This window comes from Notothenia coriiceps, unplaced genomic scaffold, assembly GCF_000735185.1.
Source record: "Notothenia coriiceps isolate Sejong01 unplaced genomic scaffold, NC01 NC01_scaffold00037246, whole genome shotgun sequence".
In the NCBI taxonomy this organism is placed as follows: Eukaryota; Metazoa; Chordata; class Actinopteri; order Perciformes; family Nototheniidae; genus Notothenia; species Notothenia coriiceps.
Window position 1 is genome coordinate 26,929,611 of NW_011369947.1, and position 22,628 is coordinate 26,952,238.

At 42.6% G+C, this 22,628-nt stretch overlaps 1 protein-coding gene across 1 annotated transcript in view; it reads right to left on the reverse strand.

Moving 5' to 3' along the window:
* LOC104966573 (teneurin-1-like) overlaps positions 1–22,628 on the reverse strand; it is a 45,409-nt gene that overhangs the window by 13,918 nt on the left and 8,863 nt on the right. Inside the window, exons 3-4 of the mRNA XM_010795755.1 lie at positions 10,763–10,921; positions 520–722 (exon numbers count right to left, since the gene is read on the reverse strand). Of these exons, the coding sequence (XP_010794057.1) occupies positions 520–722; positions 10,763–10,921 (362 nt within the window). The remainder of the gene's footprint in view (positions 1–519; positions 723–10,762; positions 10,922–22,628) is intronic.

A 22,628-nucleotide genomic window follows, 5' to 3' on the forward strand; every position in this document is an offset into this window, starting at 1 on the left:
ACGTGAAGATGTGCAGAATATGTCCTCTTTAATGGTGGATCAATCACAAAGTGAATTGAATGTTTGAACTGAACAAAAAGATTTTAATCAGCAAAGTGATTTGCAATTTCCACCAGTAAACATACAGTATATTAATAAAGGCAATATCATTAGATAAAAGATCAGAAATGATCTTTTACCAGCTTTATAATTGCTGAAATGTTGGGCACCATAATAATTATGCAGGCAAGGTAATTACAACTCAAATTCAGGGCACATAATATATGTATTTGCCCTAATTAATACAATTTTTACAAGATAATATTGTCTCTACAAAATACAAAGCCATGTTTATAATTGTCTTTAGTGAAGCACTTAACTTGAGGCCAGACATTTCGAGAGTTATCTGATTTTTTGTGAAGCCTGCTCACTTAAAAAGCTCGGATGACAGACCAGAGGGAGAAATGTGCTATATGAGTTACTTCAGCGAGAAAAAGCCCATCTGGGGGAACAGCATGCTACAACAGGAGCCTCCTTTACCTGAGTGTGTGTAGGCGGTATGTTCCTGCGTCCGTAGACCCCCAGCAGTGCGTTGTGGGAGAGGGACAGGTTGAACTTGATGTAGGTCGGATGGTGCATCGTCATTTGAAATCTCCAGAAAAGCCCCGGTGGGATCGCCTGGCTCTGCTGGGTTCCGACTTCGACTTCGCCTCGGTCGATGGCCCGGCCTCGCACCCATTTCTCTGCAGGTAAAAAAACCACAGACAGGTGATACTTTGAGATTAATCAAAGTAGACAGGGAGTTCTATTCAGTATCTGAGGCAGCCATTTATAATGAACTTGATGTGATACAACATCAGTGGGATCAGCCGCCCTGGTAATAAAGTGAGACTGAATAGACTTCAGGAATGACTGAGCGCTGCTTTTCAACAGAATCCTGCTTTGGCAATCCTTTGGATGAGAGACGAACTGCTTAAGAAAGGAAGTGTTTTTGTTTAAGAGCTGTCTTCTGGGGCTTTGTCGTGTGCTATATTAGCATCTTCCAACAAGAAAGAAAGAAAGAAAGAGTGTGTGAAAGGAGAAAGGCAGACAGGCGGATGAGGGGAAAGTGAAGAGGGCAGGGGCACGCACACATTCACAAACAGCGTCACGGCGCACAGATAGTGTCTTGAGTGAGAGCTTGTCTTTGTGTGTGAAGAGAATAGGTCTTTCCAACAGTCCCCTGGCCATCAGCTCCTCTCCTCTCCATAAGCCTTTATCAACCGCCAGGCCCGGCTCTTTTGTGTAGGGGAGCGGGCGAGCCTCTCCAGCCCTCTTTGTGTCTGCCTTTATGGCGAGATATATCTCTGCTTCTAAACTAAGATGGAGAAAATATGGTGACAGAGGGGAGCCAGCCGATCGTTACGGCCACAAAGGCAGAAGAACAGTTAGGGGTAGATTCATGGACCAGGCCGCTCGCTCTCAATCTATAATGCCTGCAGCTTTACCACTCCATTATGGCGACACTATGCCCACCCACAGACGTATACCATATGTACCGTCACACAGATAAGACGGGAGATAGTGCTAGTAGGTAGCCCCCGTTTCCTCATCCTTTTTAACGATGGAAATGTCTGTTGTTGTTTCAGTACACCACTTTGGTCCAGTCTGACCACACCTATTTCATGGCTTGCAAAGGGCCTTTGAACAGTGCATTGATATTCATGCTACCGAAAGGATTCATCTTAATTACTTTGGTGATCTAACAGACTTTTTATCCAGAACAACCACAAGGTTGTTGTTCGTAATTTCGAATCAAAGGGCTTCACAAATATCAGATGGAGGGTCATTACATTTAGTACTGGTATTCAATTTCCCCTTAGGATATATTGTTATTACTTTTGCGGTCCTTAACTTTTACTTCTAGCGCAATCATCATGTCAGAATTTGAAAAATAGACTCAAATGTATGACCGAGACATGCACCAATTATGACATTCCAACCATCCCAAACTGTGCTTTGAATTAAAGGGGCCGTGTGGGAGAGAAGCTCACTCTGGAGAGGGATTTCAGCCTTTGAAGACCATTTACATGCAACCAAACCTAATTAACACAATACAGGAAATGGAAAACCCAAAAAGCATAATACGGCCTCTTACATTTCTTTTTAGAAAATATAAAGATTCTGATATAGGATAGTTAAAATCAGCTGTTAAGCAGCTTCATGTCAGCACACATTTAGCTCTAAACGCTGGATGAAGCTAATTGCATATTTACATTCTCACATAGCTGCTAGCATAGCTCTAAACTCTTGAATTCTTACTTCTGAGACCTTCACTCACACAATGTCAAATATCCTGCTAATAAATCCCAAAGCTTTGGATTGTCATTCATCTCGTTTCCCCTTTATCTTCCTCCATGGACTACGGAATTGGCAAAAAAAGGAAATTGACTAATTGGTTAATTGATTGAACTGATCTGGGACAGGAGAGCTTGATAGAGAAAAGCGGAATAAGACAAAGTGAGGGAAACATGAGAGGGGGAAGAGAACAAAAAGAGAGTTTAAAAAGGTTTATAATGAAAGAGAGACACGAGACAGGTGTCCTGTGTGAGGCATAAATTGTCCCAGTAATAAAAAGCTCTACTGAAACAGAATATAAGCAGCTTGGCAGAACTGAGGTGTGTGCACTGGTGCATTCCTGCCGAGTCTACCTCAGCAGTCTATTCCTTTTAATGCTAATCCTCGCTCCTGTGCCTCGCCACAAAAAAAATAAAAAGGCCAGCAGAGGGATGGATGTCCTGAGGAAAGCAGCCTTTAATTCAACAATAGATGAATAGGACATGAATAGGGCATGGCAGTTGGCAGAACACTGGCAGGCATACAGGCGTGAAGGCGAGCCGGCGAGCGGGCTGACTGGCAAGCTGGAGGGCAGATGAGCAAGCAGGCCCCTCTGATGCTTATTACTGCGCCCCTCAGACTGATGCAACACGGGGACAGAAATTGACGCTCAGGTTAGGGGATGGGGGGGTTGTGGAGACGCGAGCTGTAAAAGTGAACAGGAGGGCGAAGAGAGGAGACGGGTGGAAGATGTCCAAAGAGGAGTCGGCCGTGTCGAGTTACAGCTGCTGACGCAAGAAAGAAGAAAAAGCTTTCTTGCGTTTCTCTTTCTGTCTCAGCAGCAGAGCGTACGGCTGCTCCAGTAAAAGGAGGGGGGGAGGTTCGAGGCCTTTTGGGAGTCCCGCTGAAACCAGACGGATCACAGGGCTCCTCCAGGCCTCCCCAGCTGCTCGGATTACTGCTGTCAATCAACGTGTTCCACTGGCACCGCTCCGCGTGTTTCTCACCACTTAACCTGAGACCATTCTTTGAGAATATCTTTCAAAACAGAGCGTATCCGTTTGAATTGACTTGGAAGGCAAACGAGACGTGTGCTTAAATAGAACGAGAAGCCACTTAATTATCTCACAAGGGGGAATTCTGATATCCCCTCTGTTAGTTTACATACTGTACCTTTGGGTCTGAACACACACATGCATGTAATAGTGTTAGAGTAAGGGGCTGCCATGTTTTTCAGCACCAGGGAGCAGTTGGCTTGATCAACTGTATGTATTCTGGTCTGTTTGGGACTTCAACCAGAGACCATTTGGTTCTAATGCAAGGTCTCTACCGCTGTTACTGTCAACTTGCATGCAGATAGTTAAACTCCACACCGTGCTATCTTGCAGCTTTAATAAGAAAAAAGCTGCTTGACAATCATCGGTTACAATAAAAAATTAAAATAAATGGCACCGCATAAATCTTCTTGTGCTTTTCATCATTAGTTGACAGCAGACATAAGTTGTAAGCAAAAAGGATTGTTTAAACAAAAAAAAAATGTTTGAGCTTGTTTAAAGGGCTGATGAAAGTGTTATTCATGTCTGCCATCATGCACAACGGACCCTTGATGGAAACGATAGAGGGTTGGTGGGCAGGTCTTCTTAGAAGCAACATACTGCATGGTATAATAATGATGCTGCCTCAGCCAATTATAGCGGTAGTGCAGGCATGGTGTGCACATAACACAGCTAATGCCGTCGTTGACACCGCTCAACCGCAATGTTCGACACATACTGCACACAAATATGCAATCATCTCACCTAAATGAGCCATCCAAAGTCTCCCGTGTTACAGGACATCTGGTTTCGGATTGGAAGCTCTCACGTTTCTAATGACCAGCTTACACCTTTATATTGTCATCCATCATCCTTCATTTAAAGTGCTGGAATCTCAAAGTCAGTCCATCTGCGTCCCGTGTGTGTGACTAGTGTGTGTGTGCCAGGCCAGTGGAAGAAATTAGCTACATTAGGACTTGGGACACAAGGTCTAATTAATTTCTCTTGCCTAAGGGTTATTCAGGTAAAACAATTACACCTGTAATCTATTTTCAAAGGAACTAAACTGTCTTTGGAATTAATGTTATTATCCCTCAGATTCTAATGAAGCGGGAACAGACTCAAAAGTGCAGCAGGGGTCCTGGTGATGGGACATGTCTTAGGGGAGCGGAACTGTGTGGGTATATGTGTGTGAGACACTGTTAGTCGGTGCTGAAGTGCAGGCCTGTGTGTGGATCTCACACACATTGGCGCAGACAACATTAATAGTGTTCCGAATGCAGGAGAGATTGAGTTTGCCGCAGGATGAATAAAAATATCACAATGGGCAAGGTCTCTATAATTACTTGGATTCAATTAAGGGCCTTTTGAGCAGTAGGTTTAATAAGCTTTCAGCCTCCTCTCTCCACTGTGCAGCCTAATGAGTGTCAGTCAGAGTCAGGCGGAGATAATGCTCTTGGCCTCAGGCCCTTCCATTACTCTCTCGTCCTCACCTTCTACCGTCAGGCCTCGGGCTACGTCTGTGACAGACGAGTTTGCCTGTTCACAAACTTATCCCCTGCATAACACTCCGGGTGTACTTACATCGTAACACAGGTAATGCGTGTTGTATGACATGGCACATGGAGAAAGCACACGTTTGTATTGCCTGTAGCTTGTACTAATCTAGTGAGGGTAAGGGCCTGATGGGAGCAAATGCTGCTAATAATTTTTCCTTCTGCTAACCACGAAGGGAGAGGCTCATGGCTACAGTTAGCAGGAGGGTAAACTATTAGAAAGAAATCTCTCCAATTCTGCAGCTAAAGCCTCAAATCAAAGCAAGTCATCTCAAAGAGCTTCACATGACCACAAGTTAGCAAAGTCAACAGGATGGTAATTCTCATCTTTAACGGTCATAAACAGGATCAAGAGCTCAATCACAATCAAGATAACGTTTTAGGTTTAGTAGTTGATTCCCAGTGGAGGATATCGATACTGTATAAGTACAATATGCTGAAATGTTATGATGGTATTTTCCCCCAATGATGCCATGAAACCCTTTCTATCCCAGCTTCAAGGGCCTTGGAAAGTGATCATCTCCAGCAGCTTCATCCTGTAGGTGATCAGAACGGAATGCTCCATTCAGTTCCATTCAAATGTTTCTCTCCTTTCTGTCCTCTTGAATCTTCTTACTGCTGTCAAGTGGGCTGGTCTGGTTAGAATCATTCATGCAAGCATGTTTACCACAGAATGTTTTAACTCTGAGTTAGGACTGGTTTTCTTCAAGGATTTTTCAAAGATGGGCTCCTCCCAAAATAAGACTTTATTGAAAAGTCCGAAAAGAAATCTCAAACATGGTTTTCTTTTTCCATCTTGTGACTACTTATCTTATGTTGGGACCCCATGCCACAAGTTAAGGACAACTGTACTAAGGAAATAATTGTAAAAGCCAATCAAATCTATCTCAAGTAAATGTACAGTATTATCAGCACAAGTACTTCTTTCTGCACATATATGACACTATGAGTGACATTGTGATATAATGATGAGCTACATAATGAAATAATGTAATGCTGATGTATCAATGTGAAAACAACACATTTCATCTACGTGATGTCCTATCAGATGGTTCAATCCAAAACAATGTGTTGTATTGTCTATACTCATGTGATTGTATGGAAAACATTGATAGTCTTATATAACGAGGAATTACAGTTGCAAGTATTTGAGTAAGTAAGTACAATATTTAAATGTCTGTATTTAAAGAGAGGAACTCAGCCTGAGTTCCGCGGCCTCTCGCTGTCTCGCAGACCCTACGCAGCATCCAGGAAATGACACCAGTAATCCAGCTCATACTGTCCGCTCCTCGAGTCTCAAAGGGCGGAGCAGCGAGCCCCGCAACGTCCCGCCAACATGGCACCCAGACCCCACGCGGCATTCTCATCTGTTTGTCATTACTGGTGTCATTTTCTGGTTGCTAACAAATGCCATTGTAACACATAATCACACATCAGAGCACAGTGGGCTCATAGGGAGGAGGGGGGGGGGGGCAGGAGCTCCAACATACTATACAGAGATGCTGTATAAGAAACCAATGTGAGTTTGGAACATTGAACAATGTCAATATATTCTAGTCCTCAACAATGGACTTATGATCAGTAGAAATGGCCATGAAATGAGACCTTTAAGAGAGTCATTACTATGTACTAGCCTAAATGAAACAAATGCCCCCAAACTCAAATTCAAACCCATTGTGTCTAAACTGTGGCAAAAGTAAAGCAGTACATTTTAATCAAAAAGAAAGTCTAGTCTGTTTACTAAGAAAAACTAAAAAGTGACTTTGAATCTTTTTGCCTATTACATCAGAGCCTGAGACATCAATCTACTACTCTCAAATGCCAAGAGTAAGCACTACAAAGCCCCCTGCCCGCCACAAGATGTGTCATCCAAAGTGTAAATACTGACTGCCACTTGAAATAATGTTTAATTTCTTCAGCTGGAGAGATGTTTTGAATGCAGGCTTAGTAAGACACAGACAGAAATGCAGCTGCTTTCTCAACTTGAGCAGCTCGAGCAGGGGGTTCACTAAATGATCTATACTTTCACTGCCTGCCTGCGTGTGTGTGTGTCTGTTTGTGTGGCTGTGTGTGTTACATCCCGAGACTGTATCCCAGCGTGAGAAAATCAATGAGACCAGTGTAACAGGGAGCAGTCCGTCAGCATTTGCACATTGCAACAGCACGTACGCACACATTCATCTCACCCGCAGACACGACTCCTTTTTCCCACATACATGCATGCGATATGCACTCTCGTCCGTGAGCACACGCACTGCTCGGCCTCCCTCTCCCCTGCGCTCTCTCCGCACACAGGCTAGAATATTGATGTGCTCTTTAAGAGCCCTCCTCTCTGTCTGTGTCACATTCCATCCATCCACACACCATTTCCAACCACACCGCCGGATAGAGTGAAAACAATTCGCCACTAACCCTCCTCTCATAAACAGGCTTCATATACACATCTCATAGGCTCAGATGGCAATCCCAAAGCCCGACTTTCATCATCTCCTCATTATAATGAGGCAATATGCCGCTCTACTGTATGTCACTTTGTATCATTTCATATCATTAATACAACCGGCGTCTCCACGTTGACTGAAATATTATTCTCAGACTTCAATGTACTTCATTAAGGCAGGGGAATCCACTGACAGAAGAAAAAAAAGAAAAATTCTACTCTGGGATCTTTGGCTTTCATCTGCACAGGAGGAGTTTCTATATGTGTGGGCATGCATGTTGGATATAGAAGAGAAGCACATGCACCTTAGCGCATGTACGCCTGCCTGAGGTTGATTATCATGGGGTGAGTGGCAATTAATGTAGCACTCATTAGAGAGGCTTTAATGTGTGGAGGGCTAAGAAGGGGCTCCTGGTGATCTCTGAAGCCGCAGGAGAGAGAGCCCCAAGAACATAAAACACAGCACGTGCATGGCTTGACAAGACACTAGCCACACACGGATGACACAACATGTCAATTAGCATCTAGCGCCGTGCCGCAGGCTGAAAGGTAGATTACGATTCTGCTGATCCCGTACTGATGCCGGCGTCGGGCCAACAAATCAAACAGAGAGCCTCTGTCTTTATGGCATTGAAGTTGACATAAAAACAACAACAATAAAAATACATGAACGGGAATACAGGCAGATTACTAGCTTCCAATCATTCCGCCGAGCTCGTTTCATCTCTCCCCTCTGTGTCATCGGTTTGTATCAAAACAAGCAGGAACTGATAACTATCCTCCAATCAATCTCCTCGGGTAACTTTATGCTCCTACTGCTGTGTTGTAACTTATGGTTATAGCAGCGCATCAGAAATAAAACCATTTATTACGGGATTCAAAAAAAAGAACATGTTGGTGCTTGTCTTCTTCAGTTGTTGATGAAAGTTGTCTAATGAAAATGATATTTAAATGTCATTTTGAGCCACTTTGATGATTGATATCTCAAACATCCTTAAAGCGGATTGGCTGATTTTCCTCTCCTGCGGTCAATCCGCTGTATCCTCTCCCTTCCGTGTCTTGTTTTTCTATCATTTCCATTTCCAACAGCCTCCTCTCAACATCCTTCCCGTGTAATCTAGGGGATTGTGTGGTCTCTTGGTGTGAGAGGTGATGGGTACAGCGGGATGAGCGTGATAATCTGCCACACTGGATTACAGCCTAATCTCTAATCTCTCTGGCCCTCCCTCTGCCCGGGGACCACCTCCACCGTGCCAATTTTATTAATCTGAGCCCCCTGCATCAACGGCTTAGCTTTGCCCATTTTGATTTCCCAGCTTCCATCAGGCATTTAGAGCAATAGGAGTTGAAACAATAGATTGTTGTGACGCAACACTCATGGAAGTGAATTCCATGACCCCTGCGCGCTCTATTGGAAGATTTAGCTACTGATGAGAGCGTTAATCCTCAGAATGTGAGGATTCATCAAGAATAGTTGCTTAAGGGATGTCCCAGGTTGCCTAAATTGCAGCGGGTAGCAGTTTGGCTCGCACAGTCTCCTTGTAAGTGCTGAACATGGAATCTGACGGCATCCGATGTAATATCCATCAGTCGGTTTGAGCGTGAAGGTTGCTGTGTCCTGCCTGACTTCATGACCTGGAACACTCACAATTAATGTCCCATGCCACGGGGTTAAATTGGTGTTAGTAATTCCTCTGGCTAGTTGAGAGACGGCCAAGTGAGGGGAGTTTATTCCAGTCACGTAGCGGCTAAGAGGGAACATGATTAACCAATTACCTTGCCTTTCTAATAAATGAGTAATCAGTTTGGGGCTGATCTCTGGACTGATGTGTCTCCATCGTATCTGAACAGTCATCGTGCCGAGTGTGATACGTATGCAAGCCGGAGGGTGCTAATGCAATATAAACTAAATGTCTCAATCATAATGTTTAAAAGCTAGTGTATACGTTTCAAGAGGAAATTCATCCTTTAATTCCAATAACTCGGCTTCTGTTAAATCCTTTGGCAAAAATAGTTATTGTCCTAGGAGGATTTTAACAGAGTGTGCAGAGAGAGATTAATATTCTGGGAGATGTATAGCACCTAATACAGCATGTAGCCTGTATCTGAGCTAACCTTTGTGAGTGTTGATTCGGGGTAGGGGTGTTTAATAATGGTGGCTCAGAAAAGCAGCGCCTGTTGTGAAAAGCTTATTTAATACAGTCTACTTGTAGAGAATATGAGCAGACCAGGTCACTTCTGGTAAACTTTTAATATCAAGCGCTGACCACATTGTTCACAGCAAACAAATCACATTCCTTATTTACATCCACAGAGTAGCACATATGAATCCATAGAGGGAAATAAATGTTGTCAGTTAGCGAATTGACTGGCTGTCTGCCCCGTTTAATTGTTTTCATTTGTTGAGATTTACCTATATATAATAATGCAAAAATATGACTTCATATAATTTACTGTTAAGGAAATAAGCCGATAAATAAAAAGTATTAAAACAAATCTGGGGTGACTGTTCCTTTCAATTTATTTACAGTAGGGGATTTAAAGAAGATTGGCAACATATTGGCAACAGGTATATAAACTGCTCTTATTGTAATCCTTACGTTTAAAGTAGTACTTGCCTTGCAGCCCTATAGCATTTTCAGTAGACACTAAAAGAATGAAGAAAGGACTTCACTTGATAAACCAGAAACAACAATATTTTTGCCTTGAACCTACATTACAATGCAACTCAACTCAGAGGTGCCTGTTAACACACTTCCATATATAAAGAAACCCTTTAAGTCTGATAAAAATGTGTCCTTGGATTTAAATTGAAGTCTGCCTCCGGGTACGATCTACAGGGAAAAGGACGGCTACATTTACCATTGCATGCCAACCATTGCATAACCAAAACAGGAAGATAATAACAGTATGTCAATTATTTGTCAGTTATTTGCCAGTAGAGGGAAATGGCCGTAATAAACCAAAAATGTATTTGATTGACTTTGAGGCAAATACTCAATAGTCTACTTTCACTCTGTGTGTGACACATTTGACGTGTACACAAAAAGCCTGATGTAAAGCTAAGCATTAAAACTACACTGACCAGGGCCAAGCTACTCTGAAGTAACCATGGCCATAGAGGTTGGACTTATTTAAACCTACCTTGTTTTAACAGATTGTCCTAACTATATGCCTGACTTACTGTAAGTAGCCCGGTTGAGCAGTTCATCTTGCTTTATAAGCCCCTACACTGGTTCCTTTTAAAATGTCACGTAAATAAAGAAAAGCAGTTTAAGTTTGTGGATCGCTTTAAGCCAGTGTTCATTCAACACAATTACAAAACTGCACTTCGCTGTATCACATTGGCTTGGTTGCTACTGACGGGCAAATCCTGTCAATAGTTGAGTATGGAACATCTGTTATGGTGGTGTAATACTGAACGCGTGTCAGCTCACCTCGGTCTCCTGCGTGAGCATTTTCAGGGTTGAGTGTGTCCAGCAAGTGGATGGAGCTGGTGGGTCGGGGTTTGCTGCGGTCCTCCTGTTGATGATCCGCCGAGAGCACGCCATTCTCATACAGCTGGCTCTCGCCGTGCCGCAGATGCCAGGTCAGCCCTAACAGGTGGACCGCTACACACACACACACACACACACACACACACACACACACACACACACACACACACACACACACACACACACACACACACACACACACACACAGTGGCAGTCAAAGGGAGAAGCAGATAGAAAAGTTCATTAGTCAAGGCACACAGAGGTGTGTCTGAATCTTCTTTAATGCCCGTCTTAGAGTTCTCACTCAGTTTATGTGCTTATTAGTTTCTGGCAAGGAAGTGGACAATTAGCGAGAAACAAAAAGAACACACAGACATAAACGTTCGCACACACGCACATACATATACGTAAAAAAAAAAAAGAGCGCAGACTGTGGCAGGGGTGGGCAATTAAGACAGATCTTCAGAGCCGGAGCCCTGGGCTGGTATTAAAGCACTAATACAGTCTTTTATGCATGACTAATGATGCTTTGAAAGCTGCTGCCGATTCACAATCCATATGGGCCTTTTAAACAACAAAGGGGTATGGGAGGATGGGAGGGTACCTCCTCCCACTTATAAAAGTGTTTACTAGGACAACAATCCTGCATGCTGTTGAATAAAAAAACACAACTAACACCTGGCCATTAAGCAAATTAATTAGCGCCTTGCAAGTCTGTCAATAAAACGTTCAGTAAAACATCCACCTTCCTCTGACCAATCATCAGGTCCCATTGATGTGAGATTGTACTCCCAACACCGCTTTGGTTTTTGACTTTAAAAAGGTAATGTCCCTTTGCTGATGTGAGGAACAAAGCAAACAAAATAAATCACTGAAGGGTGTTTTTTTTTTGTTCCTCCTTTGACACATTGCGAACATCAAACAAAAGCAAAGACTCAAATCACAAAGTTACTATGCAGCGGTGGCAGTAGGAGGATGGCTGCTGAATGCAGATCAAGGTGAGGAACTTCTAACGATTTCTAACGACTTCAAACGACTTCGCTGTCTGTCTTCTGTCGGGCTGATTTGCAGACATCCTGAAAAAGCACTTGACACACGCTCACTAACTCTTGCACAAAATGGCTGCTTAGAAAGACAAATTACACGGCGTGACCAACACAATCACACAGGTAACACGTCGCTAACAAAAACATGTTCTTGCTAGTTTCATGCGTATACGCTCACACCTACACGCTCGCCCACACCTGATCCCCAGATGATGAAGAATACCTAATTAAAACTCCAGATAGTTCAAAGTCATTAGCAGTCAGAAAAAATAACTATTTTCTCTGCAAAGCAAATTCATGATGAGCTCTGAGAGTTGAAGCCAATTCAGTCCCATGCTCCACTCTGGAATCTAAAGGGGATCTTCAGCTTCCTTGACTAGCCCCGGCCACTGTTGGTTTAGCTATCTACTCATGCACAATATGAGCTCCCTTGAGCAGAACACCGCCGATTACCAGGGCCGTGAGGGAGACGTCATGCATCATTTAATTCAGACTAATTGAACTGTCAGCCTGTGACGAGGCCAGACACGGACACGCGAAGATTCTTCACGTCAGTGCGGGTACCATTTTAAATACATCTCCCCTTTTCTGTATTTTATTTTTAAAGAGATGCAGTGTGTGGGATTTTCTCATTAACACATCGCTGTGAAATGAATGTGATGACTCATTCTGATGACGGGGAGAAATACAAAAGTATGAAAATGCCCAAGTGATCTGCGTTGTACATTCAATTTCATGGGTTTAGTCTTAAGCAAAGTCTTTTCTGGTTGTCTAGGACTCTATGTACTTTTTCATTAACAGACAGGGGGGAGAAATGCACAGAAAAAACATGTTGATGATGGTCGGAATTCCATTTAGTCTAACAACGATAGATATTGAGAGATTTCCGCAGAGATTCTATTTACATTACATCCCATTGTTGAGACTCTTCTATTAGAAATAAACATGAAATGTAGCGTTGTGCTAACAAATGTAGGTTTGTATGCATCACCACTGTTTGTACTGCATTATATTACGCCATGGAGTGGAACAACCTATCATAGTTTCATAAATTAGTCTGTACGAGTGCTCAGTGAAGGATGACGAGTCACTTCCAAACCGAAACATTTTGCATTTCCAACGTTCAATCTCTCGTGCTCCATTCTCTCCTCAGTTCCTCTCATCTGGATTGCTTTTCTTTCTCCTTGTTCTTCGGTGCCCCCCCCCCCACACATCCACACACACCTCTGTTTGCCAAGTGCTTCCCACTTCAGTAATGACTCTGCAACAACAGTCCTCACCGACTCTTCTATCTTATCCTCCTCACCACTCCATCCCTCCTCGAAAGGCTCTCAGACCCTACTTCTGCTGCTCCTCCTCCTCATCAGCCTCTCTCCGTCTTCTTCTCCCTCACACTCCTGCTTTATGGCCGTTGACCTTTTGCTAGAACACTTAGCATCTAGGGCCACAGAGCACAGAACACACACACACACACACACACACACACACACACACACACACACACACACACACACACACACACACACACACACACACACACACACACACACACTGAAACGAGGAGGGATAAGGACCCAGGAATGTGATGAGAGTTGTGTGTGAATGCTCTTGTACTTTTGAGGACCTAATGTCCTTACGGCAATATTAGGAGTAGCGATGACATGTTTGTTGTTTTGCACTTGACCAGGTTCATTCAGGGCTCTTCAAAATGTAGAGGCACTTGAGGAGCCACAGGCAAGGACAGGACCAAGTCTTAAAGCGTAACTGCTTTTTTAACCTAGTTTCCTATGTTTTTAAGTGTGTCCAGTCATAAGGGAGAATGCCCAATTTAAAGGTTATGTTTTTCCCGGCTAAGATTGTTTGTATGTGTGCTAAGAACATGAAAGGACCATAGAGAGAATTACATGTTTTTAAAAAATATGTTTCGCTTGGTTAGGTTGTTATTGTGAGTAAGTAAGAAAACAACTGTGATTTAGTGAGTCGGAAAGAGGAATGCAGGTGTTGAGAGAGTTTGATGTGTTGGAATACAGAAAGTGTGGCTTAGTGTTTTTAAAATATGTATATATATATATTCCAGCATTTTTTCAGGCATTTTTATAGGATTTTTTACTTTTAAACAATAACTCAAAATATAAAAAATTCTGTCGATCGAAAAAATCAATAAGTCAATTAATTGTTGCAGCTGTACTGATGAGTTATTTGTGCATGACAACATTATAAAAATAATGGAAGGGATACAAAACTAGTCACGGGCCAAAATGTTGAACTATTCCTTTAAGTGAGATGACTATCAGCAACTATGCCACATAGTGCTTTGTTCTAAATTGCAACAACAAAGTGTGTGTACATTTGCCACAGCGCTGCTTCCAGCTACAGACTGGCTTCTTTTCCCCATAGCAATGGCGGCTGAGGCTCATGGGTATGGTCCTTTATATATACAGTCTATGGTCGCATTTAAAGCCATCTGTTAAACCAAAATAACAGAGAACATTTGATTTTCAGTCAAAACGAATTGAAATAGTGCAGAAGGGTATTGTTAAAATATCCAGGGGGTTATGTTGTTTATATGGTTTATTTTTACCATAAATTATTTATTGGTCATCTGAGTTTATAAAAACAGACAGGAAACTAGCGGAGAAAGAGGGTATTACTAACAAGTCCCCAGATGAAGTCAAACGGGGGCGTTGCAGTTATGTGACTTGTGTGGCGCACACTCAGGACTTTATTAAAAGAAAAATGTGAGTTAAAGAGAGAATATTTTGTATTTAAAAAAATCTAGCAGTCCAACTCACTTCTTTTTTTTCTTATAGGATTTAAAACATTTTTGATCCTTGGTGTTGGCAAAAAAGTACATACACACTCGCACAGACTCACACTCCGACACAACGTGCAGTCGGTTATTTGAGCAGCATGTGAGCAGCATGTGCTCAGCGTGAACCTTCACTCTGACTCCCTTTTCCCCCTGTCTGTCTATCCATCTCTCCCACTCTCTTTGTCCATCTTTCTCTCCTGGGCTCTTCCTAAAACGCACATAACCGTCACAAGTTAGAGAGAGTTTTCCGAGTCCAGTCATCATTATAATGGGAGCGGCGGAGAGCAGCAGCGCGGCGAGCTAACAGGCCGAGGCCCTCGCACACATGAATCATTGATCAGTGTGACAGTGAGACGACTGCCAGAGGTAATAGGACGACGCAGCTGTGAGGGGGTTTCTGTGCTGTACCCTCGCTGTCGGCTACCCCGCCGAGATGCGCGGCGAAGACGTGGCAGGCTGAGGAGAGCGGCGTGTTTGGAAACAGTTAAGTAGTAGGGGGAAGAGAAGCTTGATGTAGCTTTCTTTTGGAGTTACTCAAAACTACCGTGGCGAGAAATAAGTGAACACGTTGGTGGAAGTGTGAGGATAAAGTTAGCAATGCTGCTGAGATAACAACCTCTCCATTAAGGGTCTTGCACGCAAACAGCTGGAATTGCAAAGACGTACGGTTATTGTCATTGTAAAAAATGGCAACCTTGACCTACTAAATTCTCCTCACCATTCTTTTCCAGATAGGCAGGTTTATATAAAGCAGCAGTGTGTGCGCTGTTAGAAGCAGAGATAGTGCTAGCTTGCTGCTGCAGCTCCTGCTATTGTTGTTGTCAGGCATGTGGGTCTCTCCAGATTAGATAGAAATGATTGTGGGCTCCAGTGATGATTAGATTTCACACTCCTGGTGGGAGAAAGAGTAGGAGATGGGAGAGAGAAAATTGTGTGCGTTAGTGTGTGAGTATTCCTATTTAATGCCTGTGTTACACGCATGCAGTTATCAGGCGTTACTAACAGCGCCGGCTTGGGCAGAGACACAATGGAAGAGATTGACTGTGAATATACTGCCTTATCGATAACCATTAGGGCCGAGGTAGCACTGCAGTCAGTTAAAAATGATTTATCCATATTCTCGCACAAGCGGAAACACACCCAGGCTTGATTGCCAAGTTCTTTTTCGCTCATACGCAGAGCAAACCGCCAACCATATTCCGACTGACAACCCCAAAGACTACAGCCGGCTCTGCCCGGCAGCAAACACTTTCAAGAGCATCAGTCATTCGATTTAGCGTGTAGTTTAGCATGTACAGTAAAAGCAATTCTTCATCCGAGTTCTGCATGGCTGTGTGAGCCTCTAGCTAAGCCACAACTTCTGAGGGATGGGAGGAAGAAATGCATGGAGGGAAAAGAAGACAGAGAGGGAGATAAAAGACGCAGGGGAGGTGGAGAGAGGAGAGTCATGAAGGAGAGAAGACAAATGGGGAAAACAAGTGTGAAGGAGAGTGAAGGAGAGCGACTTCAGAGCCAATAAAACAAATCTGTGTCTAAGACGACGTTAGAGTTGAGAGACTGGGAGCCCGGGGGTCCGCCTGCCCTCCCGCCTTCTCGCCTGTCGGCCCCTCGCTCCTCTCTGACAGACAAGAGCTGCTAAAGTGTTTTTCTTACTCCCCTCCACCAACCCCTTGAAAGCGACTAATACCACTGTCATGAGAGTTTAAGTGCATGTCTGCTCCTGCTGACATTTGCTTGTGTGTGTGTGTGTGTGTGTGTGTGTGTGTGTGTGTGTGTGTGTGTGTGTGTGTGTGTGTGTGTGTGTGTGTGTGTGTGTGGCCTTGCTCCGCAGTTTCTTGTCTGGTGTGACCCTGCAGGACTCATCAGCTGCGTGACCTCTGGAATGGGAAGTCCTGTTTGGATAAAGGGATAAGATGTCGGATAAATGAAGAGCGGAGGTGGGAGACCCACTCCTTGAATGATGAGATTTACCGTATCCTGGTGTTTATTTACCAGTAAAACTCGCTGTCACTGTCGTCTGGTTAGTCACGGTACAGCGAGTCCAACAGATCAAAGCTTTCACGCGTCTCTGTTTACCATTCTTTCGTTTCTAATCATGCCCCCTCTCTGCCTCTCTGTCAGCGTGCCCCCCCCTCTCCCTGTCTGTCTCCCACTCGCTGTCTTACTGATCTGGTCCCTTTTTTCTGAAAGCTGAGTCATGTTACAACAGACAGAATAGTGTTGAATGAGCAGTGGGATCGGCGCCATGTTAAGATTCCCCTCCGGCAGTCGCCACCAACCGCCACTGAGAAATAAAACACTGCAGACAAACAGCGACTCACAACTCCGTCACATCAATCCCTGAGTGTTTGTGCGTGGGAGTGTGACTGCATTTGTGTGTCACAGAGAGGATGAGAAAGTAAAGTGAGTCAGTGGTCGTGCACGTCCCTGAGCGTGCACGCGCGTGTGAGCATGAAGTTGCCTGTTGAACTATTGGAGCTATTGAGGCTATTGCATTGCAGCCTCGCTGACCTTCTGGAGACATTTTACCAAAGGGCTCTCTCGCCATTCAGAGCTTTCAGACCGGAGTCTGTCTGGCCATTTAGCAATTTTACCAAAGGCTCCTGTAGCTGTTAGGGCAGTTTTAGCAAAGGCCAGCGGGTTTCTTAGAGCTGTATCAGACGGCCAAATAGAGGACCGAAAACAAAGAGAAACTGGACCAATCAATACAGACCCCAATGAGGCATGAAGCAGCTGGCTGAAAGATGTTGTGGCTGAGGAGTACGCACACACGCACGCACGCACGCACGCAGACACACAATCCCAATAACAAAGCAGTGCCTGCACACACTTATACACACACTTATAGATTTTTAATCAGATACACATGTATGCAAGCCGGCTTCCAGTCTGTTTTTTAAAGATTTAAAAAAAACATTTTATAAAAAGAGCCGAACAGTTCAAACCAATTTTCTGTCCTTTTGCCTCAAAAACATTTTTGAACATCATCACAGTTTACAGTAAACAAGATCAGCAAATACTTTAATGAATAAAAAGTGAAGAGAAACTGCTGGTTGCCAACCAAAATCAACAAACATCTCTGGTGCTCCAATTTAAATAAACACCAATAAATAATCGAATTATCTTTCTGCTTTAGAGACCACAAAACTGAAAATATTGAAACTTTATAATACATATAGACACATACAGTACCCTTAAAACCAGTGTTGGGAAGGTCAGATTAGGAGTGCAATAGGGTAAAGATGACTAAATACACTATAAAAGGTAAAGTCATCATTTTATACATATTATTTAATGTATTTGTATTTAAATACATAAGTCTGTGACATGTAACCAGGGCTGGAGAAAATCAAATATCACAATGTTTCCGATAAATGTAAACTTGACTATTGGAGACATAATATAACTAAAATGCATGATAGATAATCATTTTTTTTGTGCATATGATCTCATCTGATATTACGATATCAGAAATCTAAGACGATATCTAGTCTCATGTCACGATATCAATGAAATATTGAAATAGAGCCCCGGGTGTAACGAGATAACTGCTCAGCAAACGCATAAAGGGACACATCTAGACACATGTAATCTAGTGACACAAGGGTGAAAGTTGCCTCAGTGTGAGCTATGATTATGGAACAGATTGAAAACATCTGTCGAGACGAAGAGAAATCGGCAGTACACAGTGCAGAAAGCAGCAGTAGCAATGCTGTACTGTGATTGAGTCGCTGCGTGTGACAGCGTTTCTGTGTCCAACTGAACTGTGCTGAGCCAGTGCGCTCCTAATAGAAAGGGTTATACAGTAGTTTCCAGGCCCTACTGGAAACAAGTTGTAGCAGCCAATCTTTCCCACTCAGCATTGCTGAGTGGATAATTGGTTGCCAGTTGCCCTCCTTGACAGAGCTACACAATGAAGAGGACCGCCGCTGATCCCAGACAAACTGGACCACCTGGTCAAAATCCCGCCTCTGTGAGAAGGTAACACTTCATTTGGACAACCCGACACAAAAGCTTCAATCTGACAGCCGTCACCGGATTGAGCTGCCCCTCTGACTTTACCTCTGCACACAACCTATGGCCTCCTGCCCACCACCTGCCATCAGAACAGACTGCAGCTCCACTGTTACTGTTCTCTCCACTGAGGCCATCATCATCTGAGTCTGTTGGTTTCCACAGTTTTGCATTCAGCACATTATGCTCTATACCTCCCACCTAAAACTTCAGAAAAAGGGATGGCCCTTAATGATTATTTTGTGGAGGTTCTTCTGAGTGTAGCCCTCACAAAGTGCATTACTGTGTGTGTGTGTGTGTGTGTGTGTGTGTGTGTGTGTGTGTGTGTGTGTGTGTGTGTGTGTGTGATGGTCTGCAGATTGGGCTGTCTGCTCGCCACAGCCCAAACTGAATAAAAGTAGCAGATCTTCAGCAGAGTGAATCAGCACATTTAAGCTTTTTCCAATTTAGACTTGGACTATCCTTTTATGTTGGGCATGTCTTTCACAGAGATTTTTTCAAAGTCTTTGCTTCTTGGTTCTGCTCAATATTCTGGCCAAGGAGTGGATATATTTTCCTAATTACCTTGCACATAAAAAGACTGAATCTCACTTGTAAAAAATGCATTTAATAAAAAATACAACACAACAATGCACTAACTCTGATGCTACTTCTTTACCAAGTTACTGTAATTGCAATGTTCCTTATAGCAACAGCACATAAATCCTCATTTGCTATCAGTGCCTTAAGCTAAAAAAAAAGTGCTCCAGAGAGTCCAGACTGAAACAACCAATATTCATTTTGTCTACCTCTATTTCGAAGAAAGTTGTATTGCTGTAGTATGTGCGTTTACTAAAACACTATAATGAGAGCTGGGAGCACTGGTGCTGAAGACGGACAGAGTTAGGAGGCTATTTGGGGAGTGAGAAGCAGTGCTGGATCACCACCAGCCGCAGAACAAAGAAGGCTTTATCCCCATATGCCTGACAACAGGGATGAGGAATATGACAATATATACTGCGAGACAACATATATTTGTCAAGAGTCAGAGCGATGGCAAAGTATACTATGGAAGCAACTCCATATTGCAATACTGTGATGTTATTGCACATCATTGAGCATAAACGTTTATTGACAACACCAGAGTTTTATGATTATTTTCAACGCGAGTGACTCAGATTTATCAGGTATTGAATTGTAGTTGACACCCTAAATCACAGAAAACAGAACAAGAATCGACAACTCGACCATCCCCCCCCCCCCCCCCAAGCGGTGGGGTTGAAATGCTCCTGATTTCTGAGGTCTCAAGGTTGGCAAGTAGGCCTACCCACCTTTAAGCTGTCTTTGGCTTTTTTCTGCTGTAACAAGGTACATTTCCCCTCTGTGGGACTAATAAAGGTATTCTGATTCTATTGGAACTTCATAATGGAATTTGATCGCACCGACATATTGCTGTTTAAGAAAACTTCAGACTGCACCAAATAATAAAGTGTTCTTGCAAGGCATTAAAAAGTCTTCTTCTGTCAAAAAATGTCCCTAAACTACTGTATCTCTAAACTATCTCCACACAAATCACACACATTTACACTGTTCCATATGATCTTCTTTGGAGAACTAATTTCATATTTTTTCCCACTTCTATTCACTGAGTCTTCCCTGAAACTTTCCGGAGCCCTCCTGGGGAGGCCCGCCTCTCTCTTTGAAAACCTCTGTGATAAGTGATGCTTACTCTTTGTTCGCCTGTTGCCTAAAACAGTAGGCATTTTTTTTATACTGTACAGATTAGCAGACATTTTGACATCCCATGAAAGAAAAGTAGAGTGGTTACCAATAGCGATTAAAGATGAATAATAATTGAGCCAGCATGCACAGTCCCAGCACACTAAAGCAGCTAAATGCTATTTTAATGTGTTCAACTGTTTTTCCTATTGGGTCAAATTCAAAATATCTCCTGAGAAAAAGTCCTTTTGATACAAACTTTCTGGGTTGTTATCTAATTGTTATCACTATATCAGGATGTAGGCTTATATCATTAGCTAATAAAAGGTAATCTACTACATCAAAACAGTCACACTTTTAATGTATTGTAAGGAGCCATTAGTCGGTATCCTGCATGAGTTACCTTTGTCTTATGTTGTTACTAGGGATGCCAGAAATTGACCATGTCAGTTCGAAGTATTCTTTGAACTACCGCTTTGTTCATCTTTTGTTGTGTTGTTCTCACTGTTCTTTATATCGCCAATAAATCAATCGCACGTGTGACGGAGAGGGGGGGGGTCGGTGTGTAGCAGGCTGCAGCAGGCAGCAGTGCACTCTGCAGTCTGCTTCCTCCAAGTTTACAGTAAAACAAACTGGTGGTGTGACAAATGGCCATTTACAATTATTAATACTATTACTATTATTAGCATTAGTCTATATTTTTGGTTGAAACTAAGCCAGGAAAAAAAAGAAAAACATAAATAATAATATAAAAATATATAAATAAAATCGTTTTTTAAAAATAATTTTCGATTATGGAGACTGTAACGAATATTCAACAAATCGAATAATCGCTGGCATCCCTATAGTTGTTACCAGTATTCTGTATCTGTGGTGGTGTATCACATTATACACTTAGTCTAAGGTAGACTTTCAAAACATCACTTTTTCAAAAAATGTGTAGCCTACCACAAAATAAATTAAGCCTATTTTCGCAGACTAACTCAGCTCAGTTCTCTGGTGTTTACAACTTTGTCGCTAGAAAAGTTTCCAGAAGCCTTGAGCACTCTCTTTTCAAAGAGGAGCCTGTGCATCAAATCTAGCAGGTTTTAGAGCAGACACCAGCTACTTTCCTCAGGTGCTTTCATTAGCTAACAGCTCTCCATTTCACATAACAGCTGCTGCCTCCTCCACCCCCACACAACAACGATTCAAGGGCTTTCTTAGCTATATTTAGAAGTAATTAAAAGCTAATTGTTTGTGTTTTCGCTCTTTTTTTTGGTTTCTAAAACAGCTTCTTGGGTTCCTCCCTGGGTCTCCACAGTCATGCAAAACGCACTCACTACAACTGTCAAACAAGTGCTAGCTTAAAGAAGATGTAAATATGATGTAGCTAGCTTAGCTATTAGGCTAACTCACCTTTCTTCTGACAAAAAATGTCCTTCCTTTGGTTTTGTTTCTCTCTCCCTTTAGCTGTTTGTCTGCTAACTAGTCACCTTTAATGTAAGATAATACAATATATGCTGTGTTAATGCTATCCAACAAGCTAATACGCACGGCAATTTAAAGTCAAATTAAACCCTAGCGCAGGTAAGGACTAAATCATTCGCAACATTGGGGGGTACCGTTATGTACCGTACAGTACCGGCATAAATATATACAGTATTTAGTCTATATTGGCCAATGGCCGCTAATTTAGTTTGTCACTTATTTATATTTTCAGCTGATGTATGCTTATTCAATAAAATAACTACTCATAACATTGAAAATGCAGAGAAAACTAGCATAGTTATTGAAGCTACCTACACATTGGAAGCAGTTCCACTGCTATTTTTCTAGTAAAAATCATTGTTGGACCATTGCAAATGTACCTGAAACCTGTGGAAGCCCATTTCAGCCACTGAGAGGGGAAAAAATGTACTGTATCCTGCATGCATTATTATGACTTACTATCTTATTATTATGACGTAGGCCTACTATCTTATCATTATACTATCTTATTATTATTATTATTATTATTATTATTATTATTATTATTATGACTTACTATCTCATTTTCATCTGATCATCTGAACTTAAAAGATAAGCAGAGTCGGGCTGGGTCAGAACTTCAACGGGAGACCGCCTGTGAAGACCTGGTGCTGTAAGCTTTTATTTTATTTAGTAGCAAGTGTAAGCTTTTCATTTTATTTAGTAAGTCATACTAATGAGATAGAGAGTCATAATACTGACTCAATGGAAACGCTTACTGGGACAC